Source organism: Erythrolamprus reginae, chromosome 2 (genome assembly GCF_031021105.1).
Source record: "Erythrolamprus reginae isolate rEryReg1 chromosome 2, rEryReg1.hap1, whole genome shotgun sequence".
Taxonomy (NCBI): Eukaryota; Metazoa; Chordata; class Lepidosauria; order Squamata; family Dipsadidae; genus Erythrolamprus; species Erythrolamprus reginae.
Genome location: NC_091951.1, coordinates 181,332,475 through 181,347,075, shown reverse-complemented (window position 1 = coordinate 181,347,075; position 14,601 = coordinate 181,332,475). Strand labels below are relative to the sequence as shown.

Here is a 14,601-nt window from a genome sequence, read left to right as displayed (position 1 = left end):
TATTGCAGTTGGTAACAGTTTAACCTAACTACTGAAACATAAAGCTCAGATAATGGCTTTCTTCGGATTAACTTTTCTAGGTCTTCAGAATCCCTTTCGTGATAAAAAAATATCAATACCAAAATATGAATTGCCAGGTAAGGATATTATCTGAATAAAATTAGAAAGTTAGCTTTTCTCTTTTTTGGGATTTATTAAGACCTATTTTCTGCATGTGTATCTAGGCACATTTCAAAAATTAAAAGCAATGTAATAATCATTTACAGGATTATTACATTCTGAATAGACATGTATCATTAATTCCCAGAACCATAACAAACCACAGTTGATTGCTATGAGATACCAACATAAACCTTACATTTGGGGCATAAATACTGAGTATTCAATAATTTGCATGTCCATTACATGTTTTAAAAGCTGGGATTTCAACAGAAAATATCAATCCCATTATACTGGTTAAATTATTGTTCCTAGACCCCAAAGAATAACAATTTTGAAATTCTAACATTTAATAAATGGACACACATATGCACATTTATACGTATACTGGTGCACTGAACTATTTTTAGTGAATGAGAAAGTTAATGGGTTTCATTATTCAGCACAGATTTCAGTTTTTCATTGTGAATATGTTGCTATCCCTAACTAGCTACTTTCCACATTTGGACTGGTGCAAAAATCAAGAAGATATATACATTAGCTCAGAAAAAGTTCTGAAATTTTAGATTACAAGTCTGCCAGGCAAGAAATGGAATTATATACTGCAATGTCAACACTGTTGAATTATTATGAATAATAATAACAATAAAATGTTTATGCCATTTGCTCTGAATTTTGTCTGGGAATTGCTTTCTTCTGGAGTGACTTTTTTTTTTTGTCTATCTCTAGTGGGATCAATCCCTCCCAAATTGGAACTTTTCTACCCAAAGCTCCCACCCATAGGAGTATTTGGATATGATGATGACACTGTACACCGGGGCAGCCATGAGAAATATCATTCGGCTGTCAGACAGAAGCGGCTCAAGAAATGTAGGTGAAGAAGCACCAAGAGTCAGGTTTAAATCAAAGTTTCAGTAAATGCAGAAATACTCACAGCAGGAAGAGAATAACCTAGGATTTCCCTAGAAGTTTAATCACATCACTTGGGATCGTGCAGCATATTGGCCATGGAGTAAAAAAACCCCATAGTACCTGGAGGGCTGCTGGGTCACTGTTCTATCAAGCCCAAGGGAATGCATTGCACAATTTCCAATATACAGTGGTACCTCGAGATACGAGTTTAATTCGTTCCGGACCTGGGCTCTTAAGTCGAGCAGCTCTTATCTCGAACGACTTTTCCCCATAGGAATTAATGTAAATAATTTTAATTGGTTCCAGCCCTCAAAAAACTCACAAAGTTAGTCTAAATTATGCAGAAAGACATGTTTTTAATGAAGAAATGTACATGTACATATAAATGAATAATGAAGTTTCTTTCACTTAACTTGTAAACTTTCTTAAACTTTTAAATTTACATATGTTCAACTTCTCTGCCACCCAATCCTGTAGGACAGAGGTCCCCAACCCTTTTTGCACCAGGGACCGGCTTTAAGCGATCAAGAGAGGAATGGGTGAATGAATGGACGGAGAGTGGGAAGGAAGGAAGGAAAGAGGGAAGGGACAGGAACAGAGGAAGGAAGCAAGGAAACTTATGAAAGGGGAGAGTAAGAGAGGAATGAGTGAAGGGAGGGAGGGAGGGAAGAAGGTGGGAAGGAGAAAGAAAAGAAGAAATAGAGGAAGGGAAGGTAAAAGAGAAAGAAAAAGAGCAAGAAAGAAAGCAAGAAAGCAAGAAAGAAAGAAAGAAAGAAAGAAAGAAAGAAAGAAAGGGGGAAGGGACAGGAACAGAGGAAGGAAGCAAGGAAACTTATGAAAGGGGAGAGTAAGAGAGGAATGAGTGAAGGGAGGGAGGGAGGGAAGAAGGTGGGAAGGAGAAAGAAAAGAAGAAATAGAGGAAGGGAAGGTAAAAGAGAGAAAGAAAAAGAGCAAGAAAGAAAGCTGCAAGCACCCCCCCGAGCCCCCCAGGCCGGCTGCAACCTTTTAAAACACGCGCGCCGCTTCGCAGCTGTCTCCTGAAGCCGAACGCGGAAGTTAGCGTTTGGCTTCAGGAGACAGCTCCTTGGCGCTTGTATCTCGAATTTGGGCTTGTAAGTAGAACAAAAATATCTCTCCCCTCCCAGCTCTTATCTCGAGTTGCTCTTAAGTAGAGCAGCTCTTATGTCGGGGTTCCACTGTAGTACTTCGTCTTTTGAGTTGAGAGCAGCAGTATGGCTAGAGAGCACAGTTGAAGAGCATGCTAGGAGCCAATGTGGACTGAACCAGAAGAAAACCTGGTGGTCAGTGTTCCTTCTAATTTTTTTTGGGGGGGGGGGCGGAAAAGTATAGTGTCTGAGCGGCAGTCCCTCCGGGACTGGGCAGTACAGAAATAATAAATAAATAAATAAATAAACAAACAAACAAATAAAAAACCCACCCTGTTTTGCCTCAGAGAATTTCAAAATAAAATACTGTACTGTGTGTCTATAACAGTGAGCTCATAATAGGGCAACTCTATCAATATCAAAATGCCACTTAAATAGTTGACCTAGTTTCAAACTAGATTTTGATTTTCTTTCTCTCTTCCTTACTCCCATTCTTTTTCTTTCTCTTTTCCTTCCTCTCTATTTTCTGTTTCTCTCTCTTCCTCTCTTCCTCTCTCTCTCCTTCCCTCTCACTCTTTCTCTCTCGGCTTCTGGGCAGGTTTGGAAAACTCTGAGTTGATGATGATTTTTAAGTGAGCGATTGCTCACTGCTCAGCTTAGAGGGAACTATGCTGGTGGTCCCTGGGTTTCCTACAGTAGATGAGATTAAGGCCCAACAGTCCCAACTTGTAGCTTGGTCCTTCTGCATTCACTGCCAGCTATTTGAGTAGTATAGAAAAGAAGCAAAAACCTTCACATTGGTTTCAAATTAATTGATGATCAAATAATTTAGCAATCAGTTGCAATGGTCTTTAAATAAGTCTTTGACCTGAACTCAATTCCTGGTAACTTCATGATATATTGGTATATTAATATACATTGATATGTTGATATGAATATGATATATTCATGAAGTTCTGACAGAGGAATAAAAATTGTTTACCATTGTCTTCCTCCATATCTCTCCTATTTTCTGGTAGTTTCCTATCCAAATACTAATCAGACCTGATTTTTCCTAGGTTTCAAACTAGAAAAGGTCAACCAGGGCCCCCATCTTTTAAAGCTACTACTAGGTTGAATTTTGCATTCTTAGCCATTAACCCTCTTCCTTTGCTCGGGTCTATATGACCCGAAATGAAATTTGAGACCCTGTAGATTATTTGTCATGTGGATCTGAAATTTATGATTACTGGTAATGGACATTTCCTCATTTGAGGGGTTCTTACTATGAGTGTGGGGGGGTTGTTGTTTTGTTTATTTTTGTTACAAGTTGATTGTTACATTTTGTTACACCCAAAACAGTACAAGTGTATAGTAAATGAGAAAACAACAGCAGGGTTAAGTACTAGGAAAGTATTAATGTCTCCAGGCTAGGGTTAGCAAGTCTGGAAAAATAGAGGAAAGAATAGCCATTGGGCTTCCAGGAAATAAAGTAGTAAATAAACAATGTCGGTTGGCGGGCCCCAGGGGAAGAGCCTTCTCTGTGGCGGCCCCGACTCTCTGGAACCAGCTCCCCCCAGAGATTAGAACTGCCCCTACCCTCCTTGCCTTTCGCAAACTCCTTAAAACCCACCTTTGTCGTCAGGCATGGGGGAACTGAGATATCTCCCCTGGGCCTATACAATTTATGTATGGTATGCTTGTGTGTATGTCTGTTTAATAATGGGGTTTTTAAATATTTTAAATTGTAAATTATTAGATTTGTTATAAACTGTTTTTATTGTGTTGTGAGCCGCCCCGAGTCTACGGAAAGGGGCGGCATACAAATCTAATTAATAATAATAATAATAATAATAATAATAATAATAATAATAATAATAATAATAATAGTTAAATAAGAAACAGCTGGAGGGGAGAGGCTTGGTCAAAGGCAGTTTTTTTTAGAGATGCCAACTTGCCTTACCTACAGTGTTTAGGCCTTTTCCAAACAATCAGAAGGCTTAATCTCTTTTCTAGACCCCAATCAAGAATACAGGGTACCACTAACTTGTGCACAAGAAATTGGTTGGTGGCAGCCTAAGAATCTATCAATCAACGTAGAAGATTCATTACCTTGGATAAAGGCGTCAAGGCATCCGCAAATACGGAGCCCCATGAGCAGGTAAGCACCCAGTGAGCAGCAAAGAATTAGTTCTTCCATCTAGTCCAAGGGGGTCAAACTCGGGGCCCGCAGGATGGATGCATCATGCGCTGGCCATGCCCACCTCCAGGTTTAGCAAAGGAGGGGAAAAGTCACAACACATCATGCGACGCCGCGTGTTTGACACCCCTGATCTAGTCTAAAACGGATGGTCTAACTTCCTTCACCTGAAACTGTATCAGTATGTGATTTACGATTGCTCTCAGGTGTAGAAACTTCACATTTGTAAAAGAAATCTAGTTAAGAGTCAAGGCTATGGTGCTGGTAAACTTAAATTCATAAGCTTACTAATTTCATCAGAGAGCAAACTTGGGAGAGCGGAGTTGGGGAGGAAGATAGGCAGAGGCAATGCTGCAGTATCCCTGTAGTCAGTTTATTATTTATTTATTTTTATTTATTTATTTAGTCAGTCAAGTACGTATCGGTAATATACAAAGATATAACAATGTTTATATACATGATACTACGAGGGTCGCCCAGAAAGTAATGCACCCACATTTTTTTCTTCAACAATTATTTATTGAACACAATTAAATTTGCACACAAGAAATAATGATGTTTCTTATACACTCCCTATTTTTCCATGTATTCTCTGTCCCGTTCTCTGGCCTTCCTCCAGCAAGACACAAGGGCTTGTATGTCCTGTTGGTACCACTCCTACTTCTGGTCACGAAGCCATTTCTGCAATGTACAAATCATTTCGTTGTCATCCTCAAAATGTCTTCCATGACTAACCGTACTTCTGTTGACTGCAGATTCTCCATAAACTGTACACAAATGTTTGTGAATGTTCCCAACATTTTCTTTCTCTGCAGTGAGAAATTCAATGACGACACCGTGCTTGTAATGTACATCACTTACCGATGCCATTTCGAAACACTGCTGCAGCTATGCTATCTGTCTGAAGAAACACAAAATTTACACATACAGTCCTGACAGTTCACCATTACTGTAGGCTGAGAAAAAAAATGTGGTGAATTGCTTTCTGGGAGACCCTCGTACTAAGAGAGAAACATTAGGATGGGACAGTAGGCATGCTGGTGCAAGAATGAATAGTTGTAAGAATGAATGACTACAGGTATCTTCAAAAATGAGTCATAAGTAGGTTTTTGGAGCAGGGGGGGTGGAGGTCTGACATAACCACAAATGGTCACTTAGCAAGGACTACCTGCACACAGTTACAGAAGAAACTTAAATTGTAGGCTAAAATAATTACATCAAAACATGGATTCTAGATGTGCAGTTACACTAATCTTTCATAAGACACTGAGAATGAGATCTCTGTCCCAAAATTAAGGGCTTCCTGTGTTTTGCAGGAAAGCTGAGAGAATAACGTTGCATTCGTTTTTTTAAAAAGGAAACTAGATTTCTAGCAGAGCTAAAACTTTCACAAAACCAACATTGTTTATGTATTTATAACTAGTTTGAAATTTACATGTCTATTTCTCCTTTGATAAACAAAGTGCAATACTGATTAAAATGTTCTATATTTTGCTTTTGCTTAAGGCTAATGTTAGATAACACCTCAGCTCCTAGTATCTTCTTAACCCAAATTCTCACAACCTGCTTAATCGGAGTACTTTAACTAGCCCATTTTCCAGTTTTAAATATGACACTTAACCATAAACTAATCAAAACATCTGGGTTTGCACATGGCAAGTGGCCAAAAAACCCCCCCATCAACCCTAGTAAAGGCTAAAATTGACCACATTTAGCTTAATATACTGCATCGTGCACTCAATTGATTAGATTTCACATTATAACTCGTGTTGTATGAACACAGCCTAAGAGGAAAAATGTATACAGGGCAGCATTTTTCCTGGATTGTAGCCAGAGGCTGTACATGTCTGAATTTGAGGGACGGGGGAGATTAGGGTGGGGTGGGGGAAGAAGCATGTCATATCAGCTATTCTGAACCCCTATAAATATGCCTGATTCTTCTCACAGCCAAAAAATTCAAGCTTAATCCTTCTCATGAGTAGCCCAAGCCAGCAAGAAACTATTGTTTTGTTAAACTGGACTCTCCTATATCTCCTATACCTTTCTTTTATTCCTATATCTCTTCTTCTATTCTTTCATTGATGATACCCAGCTTTACATCTCCACCCCATGCCCAGTCAACGAAGCGGTGGAAGTGATGTGCCGGTGCCTGGAGGCTGTTGGGGCCTGGATGGGTGTCAACAGACTCAAACTCAACCCGGATAAGACGGAGTGGCTGTGGGTTTTGCCTCCCAAGGACAATCCCACCTGTCCGTCCATTACCCTGGGGGGGGAATTATTGACCCCCTCAGAGAGGGTCCGCAACTTGGGCGTCCTCCTCGATCCACAGTTCACATTAGAAAACCATCTCTCAGCTGTGGCGAGGGGGGGCGTTTGCCCAGGTTCGCCTGGTGCACCAGTTGCGGCCCTATCTGGACCGGGACTCATTGCTCACAGTCACTCATGCCCTCATCACCTCGAGGTTCGACTACTGTAATGCTCTCTACATGGGGCTACCTTTGAAAAATGTTCGGAAACTTCAGATCGTGCAGAATGCAGCTGCGAGAGCAGTCATGGGCTTACCTAGGTATGCCCATGTTTCACCATCACTCCGCAGTTTGCATTGGCTGCTGATCAGTTTCCGGTCACAATTCAAAGTGTTGGTTATGACCTTTAAAGCCCTTCATGGCATTGGACCAGAATATCTCCGAGACCGCCTCCTGCCGCACGAATCCCAGCGACCGATTAGGTCCCACAGAGTGGGCCTTCTCCGGGTCCCGTCAACTAAACAATGTCGGTTGGCGGGCCCCAGGGGAAGAGCCTTCTCTGTGGCGGCACCGGGCCTCTGGAACCAACTCCCCCCGGAGATTAGAACTGCCCCTACTCTTCCTGCCTTCCGTAAACTCCTTAAAACCCACCTTTGCCGTCAGGCATGGGGGAACTGAAACATCTCCCCTTGGGCATGTTTAATTTATACATGGTATGCTTGTGTGTGTGTCTGTTAGTATATGGGGTTTTTTAAATTTTCAAATATTTTAAATTTAGTCGGATTATTTATGATTTGTTTCACTTGTTGTGAGCCGTCCCGAGTCTTCGGAGAGGGGCGGCATACAAATCCAAATAATTAATAAATAAATAAATACCTTTTCTATTATTTCTTAGATATATTTTACTATGAGTATCTCCTCTATAACCTTCATCATGTATTTTACTATGTGTATACAGATATATACCCACTAAAACCCTCATTGTGTATTGGATGAAATAAATAAATAAATAAATAAATAAAAAATAAATAAAAAATAAAAAATAAATAAATAAATAAATAAATAAATAAATAAATAAATAAATAGCGGTAACTGAGTGCACCCTGCGCACACGGACCGCCAGGGGGCAGAAGAAGGCATACCGGTATAGTTTGCCAATCTGCTTTCCAATCAGGATAATTCTTGTTTGTGTGTTTGTGTGTGTGTGTGTACGCACGTAGACATACACGGGCACTTTTCATAACACTATGGTGAGATTATATTATTTATTTATATTATTATAAATAAATGAAGGTTTTCTGCCAAAATGGGGGGAAGGGGGATTGTTCCTAAGACCCCCAGACTCCCATCTCAACAGTGGTCCCTACAAGATATCATAAGGGAGTATTAGAGATCTGTAAACTACTTAGAGTGGACTGTAAAAGCACTATGAAGCAGTATATAAGTCTAAATGCTCTTGCCATTGCTATTTTGGAGAGGAAGCGGGATGCGGTCCACTCTGTCTTACCCTAGCAAATGAAGGAGCAGCTGCTGGCACCGGGCTTTTAAAAGCACCTTCCGCCCCAAACCAACCACATTGGCTCAATGAGTCGGAGTGAGGCGAGTCAGGGCAACGGCAGGGTACTGGAGGGTGAAAGGATCACAATGACACCTGGGAGCCCTTAAAGAGGTACCACACTTGCAGGGAAAGTCTTCATCCTTGGCTGGATGTCTCTGGGTGTAAGATGTGGGTCGCTCAAGAGCAAACTCTGAAATCAACTTTTGTCCCCTTTGGATGGGATTGACTTGCGGGGTACATGCAATCTTCCTTTTGATTAGCCCAAAGATGGTTTTCATTCATCCTAAGGTCGGTGCTTAGACTGGACTGGACTAGATTGGATTGGACTGGACTAGACTAGACTAGACTAGACTAGACTAGACTAGACTAGACTAGACTAGACTAGACTAGACTAGACTAGACTAGACTAGACTAGACTAGACTAGAATAGAATAGAATAGAATAGAATTCTTTATTGGCCAAGTGTGATCAGACACACAAGGCATTTGTCTTTGGTGCATCTGCTCTCAGTGTACATAAAGGAAAAGATAGATTTGTCAAGAATCATGAGGCACAAGAATTAATGATTGTCACAGGGTACAAATAAGCAATCAGGAAACAATTTTGATATAAATCATAAGGATACAAGCAACATGTTACAATCATAAGTGGGAGGAGATGGGTGATAGGAACAACGAGAAAAACTAATAGCAATAGTAAAATTCAATTAAAGTTAAAAATTAAAACAAAGTACAAAGGCGTCCTGCAGAACAATTTCTCTTTGCACTGTTATATTGCATTCTGTTAAACAGAGGTGTAGAGCACTTTAATGGTTCTAGAGACTAAGAAAGGAAAAAGGGATTAATAATTCCTCTTTTTTTTTTGGCCATAGGTTTGTAGACTACATGGCAGTCATCGATCCTCTCTTCAGCCTATTCTGAGTGCAGGTTCCTGAAGCCTAAGAAACAGGAGAGCCCCTCGACCGGGATAATATGTTGAATGAACAAGCTTGTGCTCTTTCCTGTGAGAGGGACCTTTTTCTGGTATTTCAATAAATCCATAGCAGAACACAATTCAGCCTTGGTCCAAGGAGGAGGGTTGTTTTTCTTGCATTAAAAAACCATGTTTATTTACACAGTAGCATGTCATCCTTACTGAATGAAGGACTGCACACTTGTGGTGAGTAACGGTTCTTTATTAACAACGAGTAATGGTAACAGAATAAGCAAAAGACAACATGGCCGTGCCTGGCAGCAATATATATGCCGGGCTGCCAACCAATCACATTATAGTATTTTCCCGCCCAAGGAATATGGGGCGGGTACAAGGCCTAACTGTCCTCTGGACACAACACCAGCCATGTTCCTTATTTACTTATTGTTTATCAAACTTACGCCCCCCCCCCCCCCCCATTGCAGTCTGATGGTTCTCAGTGGTTTACAGTGCCCACAGTGAAATAACAAATATCCATGGCAGGGTTAAAACATTGTAATAGAAAAACAAAATAGTGTAGGGAAAGATGGCACAATGCCAGCTCCCCCCCAGAGATTAGAACTGCCCCCACCCTCCTTGCCTTTCGTAAACGCCTTAAAACCCACCTCTGCCATCAGGCATGGGGGAATTGAGACATCTCCCCCCGGGCCTATACAATTTATGTATGGTATGTTTGTGTGTATGACTGCTTTAATAATGGGGTTTTAATGTTTTTAAATTATTAGATTTGTCATGAATTGTGTTATTGTTGTTGTGAGCCGCCCCGAGTCTACGGAGAGGGGCGGCATACAAATCTAATAAATAATAATAAATAATAAATAATAATCTTCACTCCCATTGAGCCAAAGTGGTGCAGGGGTTAGAGTGCAATACTGCAGGCTACTTCTGCTGACCGATTACAGCCTGGCACTTCCAATCTCATCAGGCTCAAGGTTGACTCAGCCTTCCAAGGTGAGTAAAATGAGGACCCAGATTGTTGGGGGCAATAGCCTGACTCTGTAAACCACCTAGAGAGGGCTGTAAAGCACTGTGAAGCGGTATATACATCTTAAGTGCTATGGCTATCAAATGGCTTTAAGGTGGGAATGTGAATGTGAAGTTTAAAGCTTCAAGCAGACCACAGCATTCTCTCTGCTTTGTTTATTTTTTGTTTACTCTGTTGAGCCAGCCTGCTGACAGCCAGATACTTGCTTCCCCGTGACTACTAAGTCCATGTGGTATTAACAAGAAAAGTAAACCTGGATGTAAAATCAGCTTACAAAGAAATCATCTTTAGATAGTCAAATTGCAGACTCGCACTGAGCCCTTGCCCTCTAATGGCTGTGTTTGCACCTTGTTGTATTTATTAATAGTTAAAATTCCTTTAGTCAGAAGCCCTAAACCTGCACCATTGCCTGAAAAAGAAGGTAAAGTCCCTTACCTGGCAAAATAGATGTACTAGGTGTGCCTTAATTTCATTGTATTTTAAGGAGCAGGTAACCATCAGTGAAGGGCTGCAAAAAAATTGGGCGTGGCTTATTTTGTGGGTGTGGCTTGCTGGCCATGTGACCAGGTGGGAGTGCTTGATGATCATGTGATGGGGTGGCTTAAAGGTTATGTGAAAGGAGGCCAACTTAAAGGAGGCCAACTTAATGCTACTCAAATCTAAGATTGGGGTTAGGGTTAGGGTGCCCGCCCTCTCTCCGCCTAAAAGAGATACAATTTCTCTTACCATTACTGAACATCAAAAATATACTATTTAATTCTATGTATACAGTGTTCCCTCGATTTTCGCGGGGGATGCGTTTTGAGACTGCCCACAAAAGTCAAATTTCCGCGAAGTAGAGATGCGGAATGAACTTTATCACAAGCCATCCCTTAACACTTTAAACCCCTAAATTACCATTTCCCATTCCCTTAACAACCCTTTACTCACCATTATTACTGGTACTCACCATTGAATAAGACACTTAGTGATCCTGATATTTATAAACATAATTATTTATTAACAATAACTATTTTTTTGCAATAACAACGCTGATTGGCCGAGATTTCGGCCAATGAGCAATGGCAGCTGAAAGTTTGGCGATGATGGGCGGGAAAAACAATGGTATAGAAAAAAAAATGAAGTATTTTTTAATTAATATTTTTTGAAAAACTGTGGTATATATTCGCAAAGTTCGAACCCGCAAAAATCGAGGGAACACTGTATATGCCATATGTGTACATACATATTACACACAGGCACACAAAAATATACATTATCTACTATATAAAGTGTATGTACACGCACACACACACACACACAGAGCTCTTCTAAAATTATACATATTCAACTTCATTTACTGCAATAGGAAGAACATACACAGAGCCCAGAAGGGGAAAAAGAGAAAAAAAAATCATAATTTTTTCTATCAGTTCTGTGTACCTGACCATACCCATAGGAGCCCATCATTGGTAACCATGCTCAAAATTAGCAGTTCTCCCCATAGCCAATAATATCTCCCAATCCCAAGTACTCATTTGAATCAAACTCAGTTCCTGATGACTTCATTGACTCATAGAAACATAGAAATCTGACGGCAGAAAAAGACCTCATGGTCCATCTAGTCTGCCCTTATACTATTTTTTGTATTTTATCTTACAATGGATATATGTTTATCCCAGGCATGTTTAAATTCAGTTACTGTGGATTTATCTACCACGTCTGCTGGAAGTTTGTTCCAAGGATCTACTACTCTTTCAGTAAAATAATATTTTCTCATGTTGCTTTTGATCTTTCCCCCAACTAACTTCAGATTGTGTCCCCTTGTTCTTGTGTTCACTTTCCTATTAAAAGCACTTCCCTCCTGGACCTTATTTAACCCTTTAACATATTTAAATGTTGCGATCATGTCCCCCCTTTTCCTTCTGTCCTCCATACTATACAGATTGAGTTCATTAAGTTTTTCCTGATACGTTTTATGCTCAAGACCTTCCACCATTCTTGTAGCCCATCTTTGGACCCGTTCAAGTTTATCAATATCTTTTTGTAGGTGAGGGCTCCAGAACTGAACACAGTATTCCAAATGTGGTCCCACCAGCGCTCTATATAGCAGGATCATAATCCTCCTCTTCCTGCTTGTTATACCTCTAGCTATGCAGCCAAGCATCCTACTTGCTTTCCCTACCGCCTGACTGCACTGCTCACCCATTTTGAGACTGTCAGAAATCACTACCCCTAAATCCTTCTCTTCTGAAGTTTTTGCTAACACAGAACTGCAAATGCAATACTCAGATTGAGGATTCCTTTTCCCCAAGTGCATTATTTTACCTTTAATTGTCTTGGCAACATCATCCATTTAATTGTCTTGGCAACAATATAGACCAGTGATGACCACCTTTTTTGGCTCGGGTGCCAAAAGGGTGCACGCGTGATAGCATATGCAATGCCCTCCCTGCCATTCATGTGCACAACGCACGCCCCCCCCCCCCCCCCCCACTGCTCCCTGCACACAGGTCTCACTAAAGCTTCGGGTAAGCCTGTCGGGTTGTTTTTGTTCTCCCCAGAATTCAGGAAAGCCTTCTGAAGCCTAGGAACAGTGAGAAACGACCCAATAGATCAACTGGAAGTTTGGAAATGAACTTCCGGTTGGGCCATTTTTCCCCGTCCCCAAACTTCAAGAGGGTTTCCTGAACTCTGGGTATGGTGAAAAATAACCCAACAGGCCAACCGGAAGTTCATTTCTGAACTTTCAATTGAGCTGTCAGGCCATATTTTGCCATCCCCAGGGTTCAGGAGGCTTTCCTGAAATCTGGGGAGAGCGAAAACTTCCGAAAAGGCTAAAAATCAGCTGCTAGAACATGCATGCATGCTGGAGGTGACATAGGGCAACGCCTCATATATCCTCAGATATGGCTCTACGTGCCCCAAATTCGCCATAACTGATATAGACATTTGCCCCAACAACGGCTGGAAGCTGACCAAGGAGAGATTCAACATGGAGATAAGGAGGAACTTCCTGACGGTCAGAGCGATCAACCAATGGAACAACCTACCAGTGGACATTGTGAACTCCAACACTCTGGACATTTTAAAGAGAAGATTGAACTACCACTTGACTGGTGTGCTATAGGGTTCCTGCTTGGGCAGGGGGTTGAACTCGATGGCCTTCATGGTCCCTTTCAACTCTAACAATAAATAAATAGATATTAATTGTATACGATGATATGAACTACTGTAATATGACTAGCTTTGATAAGAAATATGTCCATTGGCTGTTGGGTTTTTTGGCTATTCATTTTATTTTTTTAATTGTTTGCATCTTTAAAAACATATTTAAAAGAGAAACCATTTTGCGAATAATCCTTTAAGAGATTTAAATATGTGGCCTTAATTAGTTAGGTGATTTTTTTAAAAAGGCAAGTATGTTCATTGTGGGAAGCTACTCCACTCCTTGAGGAATGAAATATTTTGAGAAATATTTTTTAAAGGTAGGATAAAATATTTCCCTTAAGAGAAATAGAAATCTTAAGGGAGACCAAAACTCAAAGCCTCAGCTCCCTGCCCCCAAGAAGATACTATGCTCAGGCCAGCTTTTAGAAATGCAGATTTGATGATCCATTACTCCCTTGTCTGGACAAAGGTAGGGTTAGCCCTCAGCCACAGTAGGACTTGCTCAATCTCTTCATTGCATCAGTCAAATTCCAACCAATCTTAGGCAAACTCCTAGGATTTGTACATGGCCTCATGGGAGTCTGACAATAGCCAGTAGAATATTGTACATGTTTTTGCAAAGGAAGTTCAAGTGCAAAGCTCAGAAGGTATAAAAATTTTATGCATGGTATGTCTGTATGTATGATTGGTTTTTATATAATGGGTTTTTAACTGTTTTTAGTATTGGATTATTGTTATACAGTATACTGTTTTATTACTGTTGTTAGCCGCCCCGAGTCTGCGGAGAGGGGCGGCATACAAATCCAATAAATAAATAAATAAAATAAAATAAAAACACCTTACTTTCAACTCCCTGTGGTCAACTGCCCAAGATCTCAAACCCATATTCTGCTTCATCATTACACCATCTTTCCATTCAGCATCCATGTTTCCGGTGTCTTTCTCCCAGCTTGGAACTGAACCAGATGGATATTTCTCCCAACATCATTTTAAAATGTTAATCTTCACAAGCTGATATCCTCTCCAAAGATGAGTCTATAACAGTGATTTTCAACCTTTTTTGAGCTGCGGCACATTTTTTACATATACAAAATCATGGGGCACATTGAGCGGGGGAGTGGGGAGTGGGGGGGGGCTAAAAAAAGTTTGGACAAAAAAAATTATCTCTCTTCCTCCCTTTCGCTCTATTTCTCTCCCTCTTTCTCTGTCTTCCTTCCTTCCCCTCTCTGTCCATCCCTTTCTTTCTCTCTTCCTTCCTCTCTTTTTTGCTCTCTTTCTATCTCTCCCTCCTTCTCTGCCTCTCTTTCTCTTTCTTTCTCTCTCTCTTGCTTTCT

General features: G+C 40.7%; 1 protein-coding gene across 1 annotated transcript; it reads left to right on the top strand.

The window, feature by feature from the left end:
• SPMIP11 (sperm microtubule inner protein 11) lies at window positions 1-9,272 on the top strand. The gene is made up of 4 exons (XM_070736020.1): window positions 1-137; window positions 889-1,029; window positions 4,173-4,317; window positions 9,032-9,272. Exons 1-4 carry the CDS (start codon window positions 53-55, stop codon window positions 9,078-9,080), a joined length of 420 nt encoding a protein of 139 aa, XP_070592121.1. The 5' UTR covers window positions 1-52; the 3' UTR covers window positions 9,081-9,272.
• Window positions 9,273-14,601: the final 5,329 nt, after the last annotated feature.

What these genes read in the sequence shown, in the direction of transcription:
- SPMIP11 (XM_070736020.1), top strand. Translation starts at nt 53, where the DNA reads ATGGCTTTCTTCGGATTAACTTTTCTAGGTCTTCAGAATCCCTTTCGT. An exon ending in ACCAAAATATGAATTGCCAG is followed by an intron (nt 138 to 888) that starts GTAAGGATATTA and finishes GTCTATCTCTAG; the next exon opens with TGGGATCAATCCCTCCCAAA. An exon ending in ATACGGAGCCCCATGAGCAG is followed by an intron (nt 4,318 to 9,031) that starts GTAAGCACCCAG and finishes TTTTGGCCATAG; the next exon opens with GTTTGTAGACTACATGGCAG.